We start from the raw sequence: 23,446 nt of genomic DNA on the forward strand, positions 1-23,446 counted from the left end.
GATCCATAGGTGCGGACTATTATCCTTAGGTGGCCTAACATCAACTATACTATGAGCCTAATGATTTTGATTGCTTGAATTATGTACTTGAAAATTTTAGAGAAAACCTAGGAACTGTATGTTTTGCTTGGAATTGCACGGAATGGTATGTTTTGTTTAATACTTACATGATGTTGTTCTTACCTCTCACATGAATTGCTATATTGGTTGATTATATGTTCATGTCTTGTTGTTTTTCTCATAAGGTATTGCTTTATAACATGTACAATTCCTTAATTTTGTGCTAATTGATTCCATGAAGTGTGGGAAGTGCTTAGCTTCCTCACTAACCTACACCACACACTTGCACCCTTAATTCACATCATAATTAGCTTTGCTTGGTAGAGAAATTCGAGATTCTATGTTGGAGGATATGAGCGTATGCTTCTACTTGTATCGGATGATAACCCCGATTGTGGCATGTTATGAAATTACCCTTAACCCTTGGGTTGGTCAGGAAAATGAGGAGAGTGAAGGTGGCCCCGTTGGTAGGGCTATCCTGAGGCTAAATTCATGGATTTGGGCGGGTATGTGTGGGCAACAGTAGTTAGACTACATGGGTCGCTCGTACCCGATGTCATCTGTCACATGCTTGCCTGAACCCGTGCGGTTTTGCCCACTTACTGACCCACCTTGTTTGTTAACCATGTTTGCTCACTTATGTATAGAACCTGGAACACCCTACAACCGTTGTAACCCATCGATAACCAAATTGAAGCCGATCTACCGACTCGTGTGCTGGGCATGGTGGAATGAGAAACTGTGTCCGAGCTGTCGACCTATGCTGAGGTAACGAGTCTTCCTGTAGTGACCGCGAGCTATCCCAGTTCTTAGCAGTCCCCATGTGCTTAAAGTCGGGGATGAGGAATCCGACAGGATCAAGGATCGCAGTGCCTTGGCCTCGCGCGTTGAGGGGCCTTGACATCGCAACTAGTTGAGGGCATTAATACGTGGGGTGTATCAGTTTTTCTAACCTGCTGGATGAATGAAATTAACTAAGAACTTGGCTAACATTATCATTGTATCGCACTAGCTAGGTTGGTGACTCGACAGTCGAGGTCGCTCTGAGGGAGTGTTGGTCATAAGCGATCGTTAGATGGAGTTGCTCGAGGGAGTGTTGTGACAAGGGCATGCATCGTATCATCTATCATGCATATGCATTAATAAGATTAGTTAGGTATTTATGAATTATTGATTTTCATTAAGTTCATAATGTAATTGATTCCTATTACAACTTAAGATTAATAGCACCCACTGAGTTGATCACTCACTCCCACTCTGGGACGGTGTTTTAAAACACCAACCAGACTCACCTGTAGATGTAGGTAATACAGAGTATGAGTAGCCCGGCGACGCGAGCCTCAAGGAGGAGGACGAGTTCTCCTATTTCCAGTTAATGAACGGGTCTTCATCGGCTCAGTAAATGGGACGTTGGATCGTTGAGTAGTAGACTCAGCTTTATTCTTTTGGACATACTATTCTTTTGTGATTTTGTTAGCCATGCCTAGTGCGACTCATGTATAGTTTTTGACCTGTATATATATACTTGATCTCTTTCATTTCAGTAGACATGTGTGGTCGTGCTTCATGTTCTGGGAAATTCCAGGTTGCGTATTTAAACCTGATTAATCATATTTTAATAAGAAAAATCGGTTATAAGTGATACCCGATAACTTGGGAGTCGAGTGTATGCACGACCCCCGATTTCCAGGGGCGTTACACATCAAATATGCATTCCACGTTGTAGGTAGTAGACATTGATATAATGGAGTTGTTGTAATATTTAAAAATAACATTAACTATCCCTATAAACAAAATTATTTAAATGTTTTGCCCAACGTGCTACTTTTATATAACAGCTATTAAAAAAAAAACCTACTTAAAATTATCAAACATATTCATTTAAAACAATAGATATAATAAAAAGAATTTATTAGAGTAGCTCTTATTTGATTAGAGTAAAGATGCCAAACAACTCTTGAAATGATTGGGGTGAAAATATTGGATGAGATTGGGTACCACCCCATTAGGATCTAGTTGGAGCCCGACAGTCCTTGTAAGGGCTTTGTGGGGTCCCACGATGACATATGTATTTTATCTATCCTGTCCATCCATTTTGATATGCATGAGCTTAAGAAGGAGACAGATGAAAGACTTGAGTGAACCACACAACTAGAAGCAGTGGTGATAATGACAGCCAACTTGAAAACCTTCCTCCGGCTCATCGTGATGTTTATTTGCCGTCCCACTTATTCATAAGTTTGGGAGATTTAGATGAAGGGAAAACATAGATGTTGGTTTGATCTAAAACTTTTGCGTCTCCCAAGAGGTTTTAATTGGTAGGCATTCCATCCCTACTGTTTCCCTTCAAGTGGTCAACATGAGCTTTAAATCTGCCTCCTTTTTGGGTTCATGCTCTAAAAATTATATGTCAAAATGGATGAACAACATGAATAAATTGCGTGGATAAAAAACACATACATCAAGGTGGGCCCTATAGAGCCCACCAGTACTGTCCATCTCTAGCTAGGTCCTAATGGGGTAGTATCCAATTCGCGTCCGAAAATATTATAATACTCAAAATTATTTTCATGTATTTTCATAGCGGGCACCATCTCAGGGTTTGTTTGGTCCGTGGAATCGAATGAAATTGAATTGTATTAGTTGGGATTAACATCATTATTGCACAATGATTGCATGTGTGGAAATAAGATGGTATTGTAGTCTTCCAATCCCATGTTCGGGATGAAATTTTGCTATAGGAAAACACCTGATAAAGCAAAATCATATTTGGTGGACCGTGAATTTGTAATCAATGGACCCAATTCACAACAAATGTTGTTCGCACTTATATAACCAAAATGTCATGTGTAAACAGTGTATATGGATGGACGACATGGATAAACGCTTGCATCAATATGGGGCCCACATGTGTAGTAGATTTCAATATCCATGAAAATCTTGCATAGGACCAAATGCAATTCCACGGGACTAAATGCAGTTTCATCCCACCTAATCCTCACCCTTTCCATCCTCTCCAAATGCTTGGGGTGTTTAGCGCATGGTATTAGGAAGGATTAGGTGGGATGAGATTAAAAAAATGTAATTATTACATATGATAGGGATTGTCTTCTGTTACCATGGGATAAGCCCTGTGCCATGCTATGTTTGTAATACGGTGGGATTCACTCATTAGTTTATTGTACATTGGATAGATATGCCTACCATCATTTGAAACTATTGAGAATAATACATACGTGATATATCCAAACCGTTCATCTATTTTGTCACCTCATTTTAGAGCATGGGCCTAAAAATAAGATAGATCCAAAACTTATGTGGCTTTAAAGAAGTATTCAACGATAGCTGTTCAATTCCCACTACTTTCTGTGGCGGGGCTCGCTTGAGCTTTAGATCTACCTGATTTTTTGGCCCATGCTCTGAAATGACCTCAAAAAATGGGTGGACGGTGTGGATATAGTCCACACATCATGGTAAGACCTACACAACTTGCTAACATCGAGTTGAATGGGCACTGGAGCATATGCAATTCCATCTAATCTAATTCCAAGCTTTTCCATTTTTCCCAATCAATGAGTGGAATTGCCACGGGACCAAATGCAATTCCATCCCACCAAATCCACCAAATCCCATCTAATACCATGAGCCAAATGCCCCCACGGAATTGCACCGGACCATATGCAATTCTATCCACCCAATCTCATCTAAGACTAACGGTTTGCATCATTGAAACATGGCTCGACGTCCGACTGCTACAGTCCCAAATGTAAAAATTGCCCTTCGTCGAGATGTACTGTACTAAACCTCTCTTTTTCTCCTCTTTTTTAAAGCCCCTGCTACTTTCCCTCCATTGTAACTAGGGCTCTCCCTCCCTCTCTCTCTCTCTCTCTCTCGTAGCAGAGATGGCTAGCGATTCCAATATGGGTAGCTGGACAGATCTCCTCCATTCATCTACGAAGCTTCTAGAACAAGCGGCTCCTTCCGCTCAGTTCCCTTCTCTCCAGGTTGGTTCCTCCCTTCCCCCATTATACCCTTCCATTCCATTTTATTTACACTTCTTCCCTCCACCCTTCAAAAATCCCAGCTCCTGTTTACTCTTCCTTTTTCTTTTGATTTTTGAATATTTGGAATTTGATTTCTTTTACAGAGGAACTTAGATCAGTTAGAGGTGCTGTCGAAGAAGCTTAAGGCGAAAACCCTAAGAACCGAAGCGCCTTCTCAATCTATCTCAGCCACGAGGTATGGTTGTAATTATTTTCCAGACAAATGTCATTTTCTCAACATATAGTTTCACAGGGTTATACATTTACTGGGGGTAATTTGGAAAGTGTGAGCTTGGTCAGTTGCTCTGTCTCAGTGGTTTGGTGATCCAGATGGTTCATCTGGTGGGCCACAGCCCAAAAATTGGATGTTCTAGCTTGTCGAATTGATGGGTTTTCTTTTTGAATGGTGACTGTTACTAAATGCCAGTACGCATTTCCCCCCTTCATTTGTGGCTGTGGATTGGACGGTTGTGATTACTCCGTTACCAACACTATTTTAATTTGACCATTCATGGTGGAGCGAGTGGGTTGCTTGGCCTGTCAGGGAGAAGTGAGGGGATATATTTAGTTGCTGGGATGGGTTTAATGGGCCTTTCAGAAAAAGAAAAGAGGAAAGATGGCTTGGAGATTGATCCTTTACGCGATGTGTTGGGAGATATTTAAGGAGGGAAGTAATTGAATATTTCTCCAATGCCAAAGTTGTATGGGAAGAGTAAGGGTAGAATAATTCTTCGTCCAGGCTGGGCCAAGGCCAATGATGAATAGCTCAGCCTGCCCCATTATCTTTCCTTAATGTATTCTCTATGGTACATAGGTATTTATAATATAGACTATAGAGTCCATGTACTAGTGTATAAATATAGTGATATGAAGAACTTTTATACTCTAGTAGAGTATGGTAGATGATATGCAGACACTTGTAAACTTTCCAAATTGTGGACCCCACTTTAGATTGGTGAACTATACATTGATGAGCTCATTGAATTCCATGCATTACGGTGGATAATTGGGTGGGGCATACACTTGGCCAATGAATAATCTTATAAGACATAGGTGTGCCATGGAAAAACCTTGATACTTTGGAAGAGCACGATGATTCTTGAACATGCACTCACTAATTGTAAACAAATGGCACATGTATCATATGTGTAATTTATCTCTAATTTGTAGGGCCAGCCCTGGCCTGACCCTAATCCAGCCCAGCCCTAGCCTTGTCCAACCCTCTTGGGCGAGGTTGAGAATTGAGATCCTCTTTAGCCCATTAGGGCTTGGGCCGGTCTAGGGCCAACCTCTGCCCAGCCCTAGCATGGGCCATTTCTATCCCTACTTTCTATCAACTAGATTTCTAGGGCATCCATGTCTACCATAGATTGATAGGTTGGTCTTTGGAGCTACGCCCACCAACAACCAAAATCACACCAGTAGCCGAGTAGCGTCTTCATGTTTGAGAGAGAGACTGGCAACGTTTTCATGCTTGAGAGAAAGAATGATAGAGGGAGAGGGAGGGTTGAGAGAGGAGGAATTAGGGTTGCTTGGACTTGTTTCTATATATATATATATTTTGATTGAATGGCAAAAATGCCCTTAAAATATAATGCAAAATGCTCTTATGGGCTGGGCATACAGGTTTTTTTTATGGAACCCAAGTCCGCAGATGGGCCTGACTTCCAGGCCCAGCCCTCAGGCCTGATTTAGCAAGCCAAGTTTGGCCCATGATTGGGCACCCAGGTCCATTTGCAGCGGTAGGTTCGGATCACTAAATCCCTGTCTCATATATGCATCCTATTTCTGGATGGGCACAAAGTTGATTTCCCTTTGTAATTTGCATGTTTGGTTGGGACTTGGGCCAACAACAATTGTTGCTGCTCAAATTATTGTAGTTGTTCTCCCATCAGTGTTATTCACTAAGATGCTTTCATTTGATTTTCTCAAATAACTGTAGGCTATTGGCGCGCGAAGGAATAAATGCAGAACAGCTTGCTAGAGACCTCAAGTCTTTCGAATTAAAGGTAAGAACACCACCTCCCCCCCGCGCGCTAGTTCTTCTTGTATTCCATTTCATAGAGAGATGATATTATTTATATATGGCTTGGATCTTTGCACAGTATACATGGGTTTTCAATTCTACCAAATGGAGTCCATCCTTTGGTAATGCAGACATGGGTTTTTGTGTCGCAGTTTTGAATTATTGATTGACTATGCCTCAAAAATATTTGTGATAGGACAATCTTAGCCCTTTGGATTTGTGCCCTATTTGATAGATTGTTAAGCAGAGAAAAGCCTTTTGAATTTGTGGCCTATTGATAGATTGTTAAGAAGAGAAATAGAACAACAGTCCACATTGATGATTGCCCCTAGACAACTCCTATCGTGATGCATTGGTCAAGGTTCAGTTATCCTCTTGTTCCTAGAGATGTTATTGGGAGTCTTAACTGGTTAGGGATATAAATGAACCAATAGTATAAAAGCAGGAATTCTATTGTAAACCGGCCTAAAAATTAGTAGACTTACATGACTGAATAAACAACCTTTCTGCATGGCTTCTTCTTCTTCTTCTTCTTCTTCTTCTTTTTTTTTTATAAATTTCCTGTAATTGGAATGCTTCCCTAGAATTGGGACCCTTCTAGAATATAAGTGCATGGCTCCTGTATTTTGTTCTTGTTTCAGTGAGACTCCACAGAACAATCTGCCTTCTGTATCTCTCTCCTTTGTCTGTCTTCTATTTCCTGTCTTCTTTTCTGTCACATTTTTACTGTGCATAATTTAGTGGAATTTGGAGAACTAAAAGGTGTTCTTACAGCATATTCAAGCTTTTGGAATCTGGAAACTGTAAAAAGGCCAGACCATGCACTTTTCTTGGACCGACATCAAATCTGGACTGCTAGTTTAGCTTTGAATTCATTTTTTGTAGGCCTAATACACAGGCATTGATGATTAGCGTGGACCAGCTGAAAGCAGATCAGAATTGGATCAGGCTGGGTCTGCCCAGCTGCCACCTTATTTTTGACATACATCACTTGGAAAGCAGCTGAGGTACTTAGCAGAGCTACACCATTCTTGGGTTCGGTTCTGGTTTGCATGCATTTTAAACCTTCCATTGGTCCTCTGCTCTAGAGAGATGGAAATTGCCTCTTTTGGGTTATATCAAGTTTAATATCGATAAGAGTGTGGTGGGAACTCAGGAGCAGTTGGATTACTCAGCTGTTTATTTTTTGGAAAGATACTCAGGTGTGGATGTGGCTAAGTTGGGGAGTGGTTCAAATTACGAAAGTGAGGTCCTTGGATCCCATTGTGGGCAATTTGAGGGCCAGTCGAGAGCCTTTTTCCCTCCTGATTGATGACATAAATTCATTAAAAAAGCCATCTGGTGGCAAAAAGCTATAGAAGACTACAGAGATCCATCAAGACAATGGACTAGATATAAAGAGAAGGACCAAGGATTCCTTAGCAAGAGAATCATCTCCACAATAGCCTCCCTCAGAATCTGATAATAACTGATAACCTTTGGAGCATATCCTAAGAACATTATAAATTGGAGTAAGCTCCCCATTTTTTTTTCCCCTAGGTTTTGTTGCGTCACATTACAGGAATCGTCTTCCATCAGTAGTGCCCCACCCACTTGATTAGCGAAGATTTAAGACACTCACAGATAGCGAGAGCTAACAATGGGAGAGCTGGGAGGCCGTTCTTTTAAATTGATCTGTTGGGCATGATGGAGAGGCCCCTTCTTGGTGCACGGTACATAAACTTCAATTCTTGATCTCTTGACAGTGCCAAGTTCTTCTCAAGTGAGTTTAAATTCACAGGCAAATAGTTGCATGTCTGTTGTCTAACAGTGCTGTCCTTAATGTTTTGGCTTTTGCAAACATGGCAGTGCGTCCTTATGTAGCATTTAATTTTTTTTCTTTCCTTTTTTTTTTTTTTTGTTGTTGTTCAAGTCATGGATGACGTGGCAAGCAGTCCCATTTCTTTGTGTTTTGGCAGCGTATTTCTTTTCACTTCATTAATTGATCTTATGTGTTTGTTCACAAACAAGCGGCATGCGGCATACATGATTCATTTCTACATAATAAAAAAGACCGTCTCTGTAATTCACTTGGACGTGACCACCATAACTTTATATAGTGCTGAAATCACTTATGAAGAATCTTGAACTTACTGAGATTTACCTTGCATTGTCAATAAGTAAATTAATGGTCTTGTGGTTGTTTTCTTTTCTATTACATACACTAGGGACACTTATAAATTGCCTTTGGAGGATGGTTTATTGTAAAATTTTGATCTTGATAATTGTGCTGCAGCTGGAAAATTTAGAAATTGGTGCTAAAGAGTGGTTTGGTGTTTGTATTTGCATTTTAGTTGCTCTTGACTTATTTTTGAAACTAATTGTATACTTCCATCAGTTTCTTTTTCATTCACTGTTCTAGTACCTTTAGGTTTAGGCTTCATAGTTTACCTGGCAATTTTTTATCCTTAACTCATGATTTTTGTCTTTGTTATTTTTTCCTTGCAGACGACATTTGAGGATGTCTTTCCTGCCGAGGCAACAACTGTTGAGGAGTATTTGCAGCAGGTAGTTTCTGAACGTCTGATTCTTTTGATGAGGATAGGTTGATTTCATGGATACTCATTTAAATCACTACTCTCATTAGAACCTTCGACAAATCCTACTTCTTAAATACTCATGATAGTTGATACTCTAACCAGTGCTGGTAAAGTTGCCTGATAACTCATTTATCCATTATTCAGTGATGCCAAGTTTGATGACAAATTAATCGATTCAGAACCTCTGCTTTTTTCGAAAGATGAATCAATTTATTAAAGCAAAGCAGAAGTAGCAAAACAGAGAAGAAACAAAAAGATAAGAGAAGAAAAAATAAAATACAACAAACCAGCCCCTAGGCTTGGAAACCCTGACACAAAAATTAAGTCACCCAATCCCTGAATAGCAACAAAACACTACAGCAGAACAACTTCTCTCAGTGCACTTGTGTTTTAGAATTTTGATTAATTTATACGACGATGACAAACAAAATACTGCGATTCTTCTGGTTGTACTCAGTACTGAACTTTGATTTTAAACTGAATGAAAACTGGTAATGCATGTGTATGAAGTTCAAGGCTTCTGAAGAAATTGAGAAAGATCTTTATCCATGATTTAAAAACTCAGGGATCGGAATCTAGGATGAAAAATATAAACCAAGGTGCTTAATACTGTGAATTGTTTGAATGCTCTGCCCCGCGGAGAACTCTGGTTGCGCTTTGGTTGGCTTTCTCTTTTTGAATGCTTAGAAGATCACCACCAGATTCCAGAGCTCATTGTGCTTCTCATCGCAGTTTATAACATTGGGCTGTGGATGATTTGCTGTTTCTTCTACTTTTATGTCTTTCCTCTTATTCTGGCTTGATTGCTGTGTCATCTGAGTGCTGTCCATACTAAATCTGTCATTACTGTCTGGAGTCTGGACTGCTTTTCCATCCACCAAAGCCGAAGTATCCTCAGCTGGATTTTTCGTATTTAAAGAGCCTTCTATCCAAATCCACATTTCCACTATTCCTTGACTATATGTTTTGGTGTTGGCATGGGCAAAGGGGCGAGTTTACCATTTACACCCTTTGCATTATTGTAGCATCCTTTATGAATGCAACATCCAGCAAATTATCACCACTGTTCATGTTATCGAGATTCTGCGTTAACCTCCAACCCTCCTTGCACATGACCATCTCCATGTCAACCTGCCATTTGGGATCAATCATATGGAGCACCCTTTATTACCTTGCCACCTCATTTAAGACCCAGATTTTATCAGTTCACTGTGGGATTTGAAACTAACAAAGGGGCAGTGGATGACTTCTGTCCCTTTGTCTTTTCCTGCATCAATTACAGGCTGCCTAGTGTCCTGTATGGTGTGATCCTGTTTGGCAGTTCACTGTATATGGAAGTCTTTGGTCTTTCTTCCTCGCGACTTACTGGATCCACTCCTTCCACATTATCTGGGGCCATCTATGGGTTAAGGTCCTGTCTCTCGATGCCAGGATTACAAATTGCAAGCTCCATCAAAGCCGTCCTCCTATCTCCGCATCAGAGTCGTCTCCAGGCCCCTCAGCATCAGCTTGGCAACTGGCAAGTGTGGCCCTCCAGTTTTGTGTCTGACACCAGGGGGTATGGTTGCTTTGTCTTTGCCCCCAGCACGATCTTGGCCTTGGCAAAAAAGCTCCTGTCATCAATCCAGAGCTTTATGCTTTTCCTTCACAAAACTGACTGTTTTGGATCCTTATCTGAGCAAACTCTACTCGTTCCATTGAAACCGTTTTCCAATCAACTTCCACCACCGAACCCAGACATTCACCCATAGCTACAATCGACTAAGACATACAGGTACAAGAGGGATGCTATATGTCAGGACCCGCCACTCCTGGTTATTGCTCCAATCTTCTGTTTCCAACCAAAGGATAATCCAACTGAGACTCTGAGAGGGCCTCCATATCTGCAAAGAGCCTGCCTATTTGGAGCAACATCTCCACCTCTGCAGTGCTAGAAAGCTGAGTTCTGAGTTCATACTTTTTACTCACCCACTTCTTACTTTTGGTTTAGGGATTGAGGTTCCCTCCTAAATGAGATCCATTGTTCCACCAAGTGGGTCGGGACTGTTTCGTTTTTGAGGATCCTGACAGCAATAGACTCCAAATACCGCTCTTTTTTTGAAGATAATACACCGCTTACTCTCCCTGTATATAATGTTGCCAATTCTTAGAGTTTGGAACACCAGTTACTCTCCCCGACTACCTCACCTTATTGCAGCGATGCTCGCTGTGAATTCATTGCCTTTGGCACATTGAATATCCTGGCCAATTTTGGAACCCGTTCCTCCTGACACTGATAACCCACTAACTATGAGCACACACAATGCTGAGCCCCCTGCTGCACTGGTACTGTTCATCCTGTTTTTCAATGCCACATACGGCCTGCACTTGGCTTTCTAGACCCTCAAGATGTTTCATCTCCACATACTCCATCTGTAACATCCCGGGAATTTCTATACTAGTCAAAGCGGGTTGACCAACCTATTTGGAGTTAGCGGACTTAGGACACTTGTGACCTAATTACCGCCCCCGGCCAAGATTATAACCATGCAAGTGCACAAGCGAGGCTAGATCAAATTATCAACCAGACCAGAGATAAACGCCAATGACCAAATTCCTCCTAAGGGTGACCTGATACACCGTTTCAGTCGTAAGATGGGTATCACTAGCCCGTTGGGCCCAAAATCCTGGAAGGGCATGTACCTTTGCGGGCTTGACGCCCATTGCGAGTATCAAGTCAGGACGGTGCCCGGAAACTGCTCAACTTGGGCCCACCAGCTAAGTACATCACAAGCGCAAGTGACCAGCATAATAAACCAACACTTGAGAAAGGGGCCAACACCTCATTCGGTTGTGGAATCGAGGAGTTCGGACCGTTGGATGTTGCCAGATTTGGAACATCAGTCAGGGTTATTATCTTGGCCAGATCTATACAGGCTGGGTTCCAACTGGCAAGGGGACACCGTTAAATTGAAAATGGGGCTGCCAAGGCGCATCTAGGCGCTTGATCACTGGCCCGCAACGTGTTGTGGCTTATCCATTACCGGGATCCCTATCCCTAGGCACAGATTGCCTTGTAGGCCTCCCCTCATAACCATACTAACCAAAACTGACCCATATAGGGTTAGTATGAGAGACCAAGTGCCATTAGGGCCATTTGCACCCAAACCGGAACTATAAATGCTCCATTTTCTCACACCCCTCTCCCTTACACGAATTTGCTATTTGACCTAGGGGTTTTCTAAGAGAAGAAGCAAAGGAAAGAGAAGAGAAGGTAGGGAGAGTGAGGAACTAACCGAGGAGCGCTGATTTCCTCTTCTTTGGACGGACTTCGTGCCGCAATCGGGACTTCTTTCGGGTTCCTTAGAACCACAAAAAGGTGAGATCCGACCCTTGACCCAAACCCTAGGTTAATCGAGTTTTCTCTTTCCAAATTTCCTTATAGACTCCGTATGTTGGATAGATTCTGACGCCCTCCGCCGAACTCTACCTTTGAAAACGCCAAGGGAGGAAGGCTCGCTGCAAAGGTGCGGACTATTAACTTTAGGTTGCCTTTTATCGACCCTTGAGGGTCTAGATAATGATTGTGGGTCGTGAGCTACCCTTATAAATTAGTTATGCCATTTACCTTTAAATGAATTGCGAATTGTTTTGTTTCAAATAATCTATTGCAGTCCATATGTTTGACGAAATGCCTGATAATTTTTGTTTCGATTCTTGCTGTTGATTTTACGTTCGATGAAATGCCTAACTTATGACAACAAATTCTATTCATGTGTTAATTGTTAGGATTATATAAATGTGTAACTCCACTGATGCTCATGTGTTCGATGAAATGCCTAAGTAAAGTTATGACAACAAATGCTACTCATGTGTTGATTGTTAGGATTACATAAATGTGTAACTCCACTAATGCTCATGTGTTCGATGAAATGCCTGTGTGGACCAGACAATAATATTATGCTGAAGCAACGTGGTAACTACTAAGTCACAGAGACGTATGATTTCTTCCCACCTCGGGAATATCGACTAACCGCCTGAATTAAGGAACGGCTCGGTCCAAGCCGGCCGTGTTTGGCTTTTCCGACCGACCAGGGTTGAACTTGGAAGACTGACAGTAGCCGGACTACATGGGACTATTGTACCAATGTCGGTTGAGTCGAAGTGCCCTAGGTCGACCGAATCAGCTTGAAAGTCAACAAATTGCTTGAAAACCTTGGATTGAGTTAACCTTGAAAGAAACCTAGAGTACCCACATTACTACTGATTGAGTCTACTTTGAATCGCAACCAGAAAAGAATCCGCAAGACTTATGAGCCGGGCATGGTGGTATGGGACACCGTGTCTGAGCTGTCGGCCTATGCTGGGGTGACGAGCCTCCTCGTAGTGACCATTGAGCAATCAAGGAAGTTGTGAATTAGATATTCCTAACTGCAATGATATCACGACCGTCTCACGTGTACGTATGAGCGATGACTCTTATGCAGATCGTGAATGCCCTCCGCTCGTCGATGAGCTGCTTAACCCTGTGTGTCTGGACTGTGTCATCTGGGTCCATAGTGATCGGTCGGGCCGGTTGGTTAGGCCAGTGTTAGCCTCTTATTGATGAGGGAATTGTCGCACGGGTCATGAACCCGATACCGGATTTTGAGACGCAGGCAAGGAGTGTTTCCGCTACTCCGAGCCCGCAACCAATTGAGACCAATTGATGGGGACATCACGCGCACACGTGCACGCATGCCGCCCCCTACGCACGTATGCAAGGAAAATGGGGGCCCCACCGTCGATCTGGCTCAATGACGATGTCCAGGGAGGGCCTCTTAGTTGGAAGACGGAGTGTTGGTGCAAGAGAGTGGGCCGGATAGTCAAGTAAAGCCCATCATGGGATCTCATGATCATGGCCCACTAGTCGGATTAAGTTCATATTTTATGTTTTGCTTATTTATATTATTTAGAACATCATGAACGCTTTAGATTTCTTTGATTGATTTTTATTTTAGTTTACTTCATCGCCAAGTAATAGGTTGCATACATGATGCGAGTTTTTGAGTATAAGGTTTTCTTATAAATAGACACCCCTTGTAGTTCTTTTGATTCAATGAAGATGAATAAAAATTGCTGTGTTTTTCTGCTCCTTTTTGAGTTATGAAAACCTAATTGGGTATGAAGCCTTCCCTTCTTCAAAGGGCTAATTACCGTGGTGCGAAGCCACATCTATTCCGATTCGCCCCCACCTTCTTCCATCCATATTTCTCTTCTCCTACAAGCATTCCATCTGTAAATCCATCAATAGTTGCAGCGGTTTTTCTCTCTACAATAGTTTTTCAGAATCTGGCCCTGCAGAAGGGTCGAAACTTCGGCGGAGCACCACGCACAAACCGTGCATCGGATCGAGCTGAGATTTGGGAGTTTTGGAGTCCATCCCTGGCCGATCAGGGCCAAGGTGGCCTTTTTCTGAATAGTGGGCCCCACATACGTGCGGCCATGATCACATGCAGGTGCGTCTGGGCCATTGTTGCTGTCCGCGCGTGGGAACTGTCTTCCGGTTTAGGTTTTCTTCTTATTTTACCCTCTCATACCAGTTTTTCATAAACCCTAACCCTAGATTGCATTATCCTTAATTTGTCTGCCTCTTTTCTCACCCTAGGGTTCCTTGAATTGAAATTGGTGAATCCCTTGGATTAGGGACTGATTGCTGTGCATGTGTGGATGATTACTGCTTATCTTTGAGCATAGTTTGGTTTATAATTTTAACAGATCCAGCCCTAACCTGTGTAGGCCTGGACCCGTGCAGATTCTCCTTTACTTGAATGTTTAAGCTTTTGTGTGGGATGTGGAATTATTATGTGATTGTTCTGAATTAGTAGATCTATAGCCTGAGATCTTGCATATCATATTTAATTTTCCATGTCCTGCATCACCAATATAAGATGAGGGTACTTTAGTTTCCCCCAACCCACGGGGTGAACGGTATTAACGAAATGCTTAACTACTGATTTAAATTCATTGCATTGCACTAGTTAGGAGTATGCTCATGTTACGACTTTATATTCGTAGATTGATAAGAATTATTTGAAATTGTTGTTTTCTTAGATATCCTTACCTGTACTGATTGGATTGATAACATGCGTAACTCATTGTTAATGGTACCACTGAGTTGATCACTCACTCCCACTCTGGGACGGTGTTTTAAAACACCAACCAGATAATCCCTTAGATGTAGGTAGCACTGAGGCAGACGCACTCGAAGACGCATATGTGGACCAGGAGGCGGAATTCTCGTACTTCTAGCTTTCCGATGGGCCGACTTAGACGACGTATTACTTGTTTTTTTTTTTGGACATCTATGTTTGGGCCTGGATGCCCCATTCTTTTGGACATATATTTTTTTGAGTGCTCTAGATGTATATTGGACGTGGTTGTAGGCCCGTAGCGCGACTCGATGTATTTTTTGAGAGCTTTAGACGTATTTCTTTGAGAGCTTTAGCTGTATTTCCTTGATAACTTTTGTTTGGACATCGCCGATCATTTAGTAACCTGTTACCTGTTTATGTGAAACCTCTTAGATGCGTGATCATTATATGACAAGGACTCGAACGAACTTCCTACCCAAAGGGGTGAGATTAACGTCTGAAACCTCGGGAGTCGAGTACTACTCGGCTCACGAAATTTCGAGATGTTACAGTTGGTATTAGAGCATAGTTTAGGATCAAACAGGGCCGTGGACTAAAGACCTACTATAGCACGTCCACTGACATGGTTAGGTCGCTAAAACATAGCAACATCGGAACCCTAAGACCAAGCCCTTAGTATATCGAGATGTCGACTTTTAGATAGGAGCTAGGCTTAGAAGAGATTAAGTCGAGCCAACATAGGGCTGTAATGCTGGAAGCAAGGCTTTGGGAATCTGAAAGGCGTCTGACCAACCTTTGGGCGAGAGATCATGAACTTGTTATCGCAACGCGTCACAATGGGGTTAGATGACTTAAGCAGGTCGTCCTATCTCAAAATCATGTATAGTGCGTCAAAAAATTCGTTTCGGTTAAGGAGATATGCCTAATCTAAGTTCCAACGGTCCAAATCATCTTCACCTTCGATCGGGCCTTTACCTGGCCCACCCCAATCATGGAATAGACAAGCGGAATTGTATTTCGAGAGAGAGGGAAGAACAGGCCGTGAAGAACCTATTTTCTCCACGAATCGGCCCTCCCTTGCCCAAATGGACCACCACCGAATCACATGGATCAAAAGAGGGGTGGAAATGAAGCGGGGTGCGACGCCGATGCGATGACGTCACACAACAACCCATGTGGGTCAGCAAACCGCGGTCCACCTCCGAAAATGGCGCACCACTGCCCAAAGGGGTAGGGTCCCGCGCGGGAGCCGTAGGAAAGACGATCCACCTCCGTTTCGTTGGACGGAGGGGGACGATCCACCGTAGGACGCGGCGCCGCCGGGTCAGTGGACAGGGGCCTGCGGCGTCACCGCCGGTTTTGCAACGCACCGCCGTCGGAGGGCAGCAGGCCGTGGCACCGCCGCCACATTCGCGGCCCATTGCCAAATAGGCCCGGACGGACTGTGTTTGCATGTGGTTGGGGTGAGGTAAAACCCCAACCCCTCACTCATTTCCCTCACTCTCTTTTGTCTTCCTCACCCCTCTCAAACCCCAAAACCCCTACAACCCATCCCTTCTTCTTCTCAACAATCTTTTCTTTCATTCTTTCATCCTTTCTTCTTCTTTCATCCTCTCTTCTTCTTTCATCCTCTCTTCTTTTCTTCCTCACCTCTACCCTCTCAATGAGAAAACCCATTCTAGCAATCTCTCCCTCCTCAAGATACTAATCTCTACAAAACCCCAACTCTTAAACCTCCATCTTCCTAGCACCATTCTTGGAAAAACCCATCTCTACACCTCCCACAAACCCATTCTATTAACTTTCATCTTCTCAAATCCTAGATCCCTACCAATCCCAAATCCCTAATCCTCAAGTTTCTACAAACCCATCTTTATTCAAAGATCCCCACCCTTAGACCTTTCACCCCTCAAGGTTAGTGGAGAATGACCCTTCTTGGAGCAATCTTGTCTCTTTTCTCCATCTCCTTGATCCTTTCCTTCATGGGAAAGAGGAGGGCGGCTCCCGATGAGGCGGGGCCAAGCCGAGGTAGATGGGCAAGAAAGGGGAGCGAGCCGCAACTGACGATAGCTCCTAGCGAGGCGGAGCCAAGCCGCGAGAGGCGCTCAAAGCGGAGTCACGGCGAATAAGCCATAGAGATTCCTTCCGCGCGGCTCGAAGTGAACCTAAGAAGGTTCCGAAATCGGAAGGTCGTGTTTGAAGTCTCGGTCGAAGACAAGCTTTTTGGCGAGTTCGAGTTGCTCGATCGCCTCTTGCACAACGATTGGGCGCATATGTTTGAGGGTACTTACCGCTCCGATGCGGGCTTGGTAAGGTCATTCTACACCCTAATTCGTAAGCTAAGTACGGACCCCTTAGGATTCGACATCCCTTTCGGCAGACAATCGGTCCGCATTGACGTAGAAGCCATCTCGAAAATCCTCGACACGCCTCTAGGGAAAGTATATATCGATGTGAAGAATATGAAGAAGAAGCGAAGTCGGGATGAACGCGTCATGCACCTGTGTGGAAAGCTAGTTGAGTGGAGACGCGACAGCAGTATGTCTGCTTCGGACTTGATCACCCCGTACCAATTGCTCCACCACATTTGTACGTACAATGTATACCCAAGGACGAGTAACTGTACAGAGTGCAACTGTTACATGATCGAGCTCCTTTACCAAGTGAGCCAGGGAGCACAAGTATGTCTCCTCACCATCGTGCTTACCCAAATTGTGAAAGCAGCGACATCAACTCGGGAGAATGCAGGGCTTCCATTTGGTCGCTTGATTTGTAGGATCGCTCACAAGTACGGGATTAGAGAATCCAATGGGGACCCTGAACCCGTGAAAGTTATCGACGAAAACACGCTCAACCACATGAAGATGGGCCCGAAGCAAAAGATGGTTAGGCTCGAAGAATTTGGGGATGAAATTGATGAGGAAGAAGAGGAGAGCGAGGAAGAAAACGAAAGTGAAGAGGAAGCGAAAGTTGAGAAGGAAGGAACGGGCGAAGCACCCCTTGCCCCACAGGAGATGCGAGAGCGCCTACGTGCGCTTGAAACCAGGATGAAAAGACAAGAGAAACTGAGTAAGAAGCTCTACCGCACAGTGAAAGCAATCCTGTGCTGCATGCAGAAGGAAAGAGTGCCCCCTCCTTCGCCTGACTCTGAGGACCGGTAGACCCTCACACCGCCTTTTTGTGGCCTCGTCTTACCCTTCCTACTAGGAGTTTGCGATAGGTATTAACTAGGTTTAGTTTCTGCTCTGTACTGTATTATGACTAATCCCTCTAACGTGTTAGCTACAGAGGATCTATGTATTTGGAAAAAAAATTTCTCTTTATGAATGAAATATGTATTTGGTTACTCGATTGTGTTATCTGGAAGAGAAATCTCCCTTTTGTTGTGTATGAATTGTATTAACTGTTAGTACTTCTAGATGAATTTTAATTTTCCATTGGGCGCTGCGGAACCATATGTTGGCGCATCACTCCTGTAATGTACCTAATATGACTCTGTGACTAAACCACAGGAAATGCCTCCCAAGAGTAGTCAGAACATGCTCTGCCTTCCACACGGCGGGTTGATCGACGGAGCTCCCCTTTCTCCTAGTGAGCAAAAGGGCCCCGACTTGGGTCTAGAGCCTGATGCAGTCCCGGATTCGCACCGAGTGGCCAATGCGGCAGTGGAACGCATGTACTCGTGACTGTTGAGCTCGGTTGGGGGTAGTTGCATTTGGCCATTGCGGTGGCCTATTCTGATGATTCGGTACGCGCTGAAATGGCTGCTGGGGTCGTGTTGCTTGCAGTGGAGGGACCGAAATGGCTTGCTGATATTGGCCTGCTGGGGTGGAGTATAGCCATTGTCCCTCATTTTCGTGAAGCAGGATGGTTCTATATGGCCCCCTTCCCCGCAGTAGGTGCAAAAGCAATCAGATCTCTGTTGAGGGGCCAACATGATGAGACGCCTAGGTGGCGAGTCCACTCGGAATCTCTTGTTGGCAACTTGCGGGAGCTGAGGTTCGGGCCTAGGTCTTGGGCTCAACTGCAGGCGAGCTCGAGAGATTCTCTCCTCATCTTGTTCTGATCGTAAGGACATTTCCACCAATTCCGCGTACGTAAGAATGGTGGCACAACACATCTTGGTACGGATGCCTGCACGTAGGCCCTCAGAGAATCGTCGCATCTTCCTAGGCTCGTCTGCTATGATTCGTGGAGCGTACCTAGACAGTTCCGTAAAGCGGTTCTCATACTCCGCCACTAACATCCCTCCTTATTAAAGGCGGAGGAATTCGCTCTCCTTCTCACGACGGTAGGTAAGGGGATAGTATTTCTGGAAGAAACGCTTCTCGAACTCATCCCGAGTCCACACGAATCCGGCTGGGACCATTCACAGTACACTGTCCCACCATATGCCTGCTTCTTTCTCAAGCCCGTATGTCACGAGTTCAACCTGTTCAGCTTCAGAGCAATGAAGCGGCCTGATCACCTTGGAGACCCGATCTAGCCAACACTCGGCCTCTTCGGGTCGATGGGTGCCAACGAACGTGGGTGGCCGGAGCCTTTGGAATCGCTCAAACATAACTCCCACTGGTACAATTGCGTGGGCTGGCAGAGTGGCACCTGAGTTTTGGGCCATAGTACCCACCAACGTGGCCAAGGTCTGTTGATGTTGTTGCATTAAGAGTAGCATTTGACCCATCACATCTAGGGTCGGGGTGCCTTGAGGTCCGACTGAGGATGATGCATGGTTTTGGCCAAAGGCCGGTGGATTGGGTACCGGGCCCGTGGCCGCATTGGCTGCTCGGTGCGAATCTGGGACTGCATCAGGCTCCAGACCTGAGTCGGGGCCCTGTTGCTCACTAGGAGAAAGGGGAGCTCCGTTGATCAACCTGCTGTGTGGAAGGCGGACCACGTTCGCCTTGTGATGTACTTAGCTGGTGGGCCCAAGTTGATACTCGCGATGGGCGTCAAGCCCGCAAAGGTACATGCCCTTCAAGGATTTTGGGCCCAACGGGCTGGTGATACCCTTCTTACGATCAAAACGGAGTATTGGGTCACCCTTAGGAGGAATTTGGTCATTGGCGTCTATCTCTGGTCTGGTTGATAATTTGATCTAGCCTCGCTTGTGGACTTGTATTGTTATAATCTTGGCCGGGGGCGGTAATTAGGTCACAAGTGTCCTAAGTCCGCTAACTCCAAATAGGTTGGTCAACCCGCTTTGACTAGTACGGAAATTCCCAGGACATTACACCATCTATCTTGGTGATTGACTTTGTAGCTTCTTAACCTGAACCCATCTTGACAAAGGCCCTGCATTTCCCATAGCTTCCCTCTAGGCATCATTACGCACCCCATCGAACCAACTGTATTGAATGCATCCTCCAGACTCCCTTTCGTGGCATCCTGTGTAAGATTGGAAACAGATGAAGTAACCCAATCTTTCCAAGGTCTATAGGAGGGAGTTTGTGATTGCGTTCCTTTCCTTCAGACTTTGATCCAGTTTGCGCCCTCTGACAGCATTTCTTTCCCTGGCACAGTTTTTCTTCCAATCCAGAGCTGAAGTTTTCATATTTAAGCACTGCCACTCTTCTCTGCCTTTATCTTGAGCTCTTGTCCATCATCATCGGATAGACCTTAAGCAGTTGAAGAATAACATGTCAGAATGAAGATGCTGCATTTCCTTCAGTTCTTCCTCAGCTTCTAACATGCTATTTTATCGTATTTCTGTTTACATGCATTTCTGCCATATATGATATATCTTGTTGCGTAAGGTTCAAATTTAAGCAATGATTGCTAATCGGCTTGTTCATATTGTAATTTTGTAACAGCATTTACTAACTGTGTTTCAATATTTGTTTGCGTCTTAGGTTCATGAAATGGCAATGGTCTCAGCTGTCCAGGAAGCACAGAAAGATAATATAAGAAGCTTTGATGATTACATGATGAAAGTTTTGCAGGTAAATCCATTTTTTTAACCTGAACGTGGTGTGGTTTTCTTATGTTAGTCCTGAATGGAAGAAGAATGCTAACACGAGTCATGTTAGTGCATGGAAATATCTCTCTACTCTACACATGTCAAATGGTTGTTTGACATGGTATCAAAGCGGAAGGTCTTGTGTTTGAATCTTGGGAGCAACAAATATGCCTCGGTGATATATTTTCCCATGGGGGGTCAGGAAAATCAGGTCTGGCCCAGGGACCGGGAAATCAAGCCCGGCCTATTTATGGTGTGAGTGTCCCTCCATGCTGATCAGTATGTTCCCTCGCGGAGTTCCCACCCCGCATGTGCTGGGGGGGGGGGGGGGGGGGGGGTTGTTGGAGCGATAAAGTCCCTTGATATACATTGATACACCACACTCTGACAGCTTAAGCTTTTAGAGAAAATGGTTGTTTGACAACACAATGGTGGACCACCATGTGTATGAACCATATCCAGAAAGCAAGGTGATTAGACTGTGCCTGCCATCGGATCGTTGGACCAAAGAATGGACAGTTAAAAGTTGAGCTAAGATCCACATTTACAGTCAAAACATTTGGATGAATGGAGGAGTCCAATCACCGTGGTATTTGGCTCATAGCCTATTTGATGGCTCACTATGTCAGTTGTCGTGATCACAATACATATCTGGACATAGAACATCTATGATTCTATGAAACATGTGCATGGTAGCATCTCTTTGCTGGAAACATTCGTTTTCTTATGGCCATATGATATTCTTGAAATTGTAGTGACTATTGCATGTTCTTGAAATGATCATTGCCTTGCCACTATTCATGTTTTCATTATTATCAAAGAAATGCTTGAAATTTCTAGCTGCCAGAAACTAAGCCAATGCCCTGTTTGGCAGATGCCTAAAATCATTTTGTTTAACAGCAATTATGTTTGACCTCTAATACATAATCACTGTTTAGATGAACCCATTATGTATTAGAGATCAATATATCCAATGCATAATGACGGTTAACTAAAATGAAATCCCAAGTGATTGTTAAAATGGCATATCACAAGAAACGGTGGACCATCTATTCATGAATCATGATTTTGTGCGGGCCATGTAGGGGAGGTTCTTCAATCCCTTTCAAACTTGCAGGGTTATGCCTCAATTGATTGGGCCATTTTTTCTGGCTTGGCATGAGCCTGGTCGACTTGAGGCCCGAAAGGGAATATTTTGTGGAAACTTTCCTCTTGGCATGCTTGTGGTCGATTGGGGCTGAGCATAACAACGTATCTTTCTGCAACCTGTTCAGGAGAGCCAAATTGAACATGGTTGCATGTGCCAAGTCTCTTTTGAGTGTCTCTTTGAGTGTATTTATTTATTTATTCTTTTTGGAATTGTGCCTTAATGTCTTGGTGTGATGATTCCTCATCATCGCCCTTCTTTGTTTTCATCTCTTTGGCTATAAAATTGAAGTTAAAAGAGAAGAAGAAAAAAAAGAAAAAAGAAAAAAAGAAGAAGAAAAAGAGCAGAACCAATTTGTTTCTTGCACTTCCTGCTCTCATTTGTTTATCATGTTACAGGAGGACTGGCAAAAGGAGAAGCGGGACTTTTTGCAAAGTCTAAGCCGGCTTTCATCATTACCCAGGACCAACAGCAGTTCTTTAATCACTGGAGTGTCTCGTCTCGGTCAGATGTCACCGCTGCCTGCTGTTTCTCAGGTTTCTGCTGGTCCATCTGGTATGGAGCTTATGCCTCTAGCTAACAAGTCCATCCTCGACAAAAAGGCATCAGTGTATGTTGAGGTGGTGAGGAGTCTCAATGATGCAAGAGAGCGTGGCTTAGCTTTTAAAGTAAGTAGTTATTTTTGTGAGAATGTGTAATAACAAATTTCTACTGTATGCTTCTGAACATTTATGATGTTTTGCTTGTTTGAGAGATGATTCTTAGTTGTCCGTCTTGCCTATTAATGTTTTGAGGAATTATTGGGTCTTGATGAATCATGATGTGATAGTGCCCTTGGGGAGTCCTACAAGTGCCAACCGGGTTTAGCAATCCAGACTGTTGACCTGATGGGCTCCACACTGGATGTGAGATGCATAAAAAAGTAATGCAGATTGGAAGTTCTTTACCATCCATTGTTTGGCCTTATTTCTGAACTGTTGTTGTATTTTTTTCCCTCAACTGTCTAGTTGTGGTCCACTGGTTGAAAGGTTAAGATCTTCAAATCTGGGATATCCTTGGGCATGCAACATCTATGATGGGCCCATGAATCAGCTATCTGACTCATCTAATCATGCGCCCAAACCTAATGCTTGCTTGAGACTATTATAGCACAAGAACTAGCTTGTGTCCCCTGTAAGAAGGGAAATTCTCCCGTAGTCCTGTCCCCTGTAAGAAGGGTCATTCTCCCTTGGTCCTCACTTTGTTCGTTCGGTAAACAACCATCTCCTTGAATCAGTGAAACCCTCTGTAGGCAATGAGTTGATGCTTCAGGTCTTGATAGGTCTTATTTTTGTTTTATTGAATCACTGCCGACATGTTCCATATGCATCAATTAAATAATAACATTTATGTCTCAAAGGCTAATTAACAGATACTTGGCAGCTTCAATGCATTTCCCCTCCTCTTTAAAGTCATCATATATATATATATATATATATATATATATATATATATATATATATATATATATTCTCTTAAATAA

General features: G+C 43.6%; 1 protein-coding gene across 1 annotated transcript in view; it reads left to right on the forward strand.

The window, feature by feature from the left end:
* The first annotated feature begins 3,906 nt into the window (after positions 1-3,906).
* LOC131250924 (nuclear pore complex protein NUP93A-like) overlaps positions 3,907-23,446 on the forward strand; it is a 35,256-nt gene continuing 15,716 nt past the window's right edge. Inside the window, exons 1-6 of the mRNA XM_058251318.1 lie at positions 3,907-4,064; positions 4,208-4,299; positions 6,046-6,112; positions 8,617-8,676; positions 20,671-20,760; positions 22,323-22,592. Coding sequence (XP_058107301.1) covers positions 3,963-4,064; positions 4,208-4,299; positions 6,046-6,112; positions 8,617-8,676; positions 20,671-20,760; positions 22,323-22,592 — 681 coding nt within the window. The 5' untranslated portion in view covers positions 3,907-3,962. The remainder of the gene's footprint in view (positions 4,065-4,207; positions 4,300-6,045; positions 6,113-8,616; positions 8,677-20,670; positions 20,761-22,322; positions 22,593-23,446) is intronic.

Source organism: Magnolia sinica, chromosome 7 (assembly GCF_029962835.1).
Source record: "Magnolia sinica isolate HGM2019 chromosome 7, MsV1, whole genome shotgun sequence".
In the NCBI taxonomy this organism is placed as follows: Eukaryota; Viridiplantae; Streptophyta; class Magnoliopsida; order Magnoliales; family Magnoliaceae; genus Magnolia; species Magnolia sinica.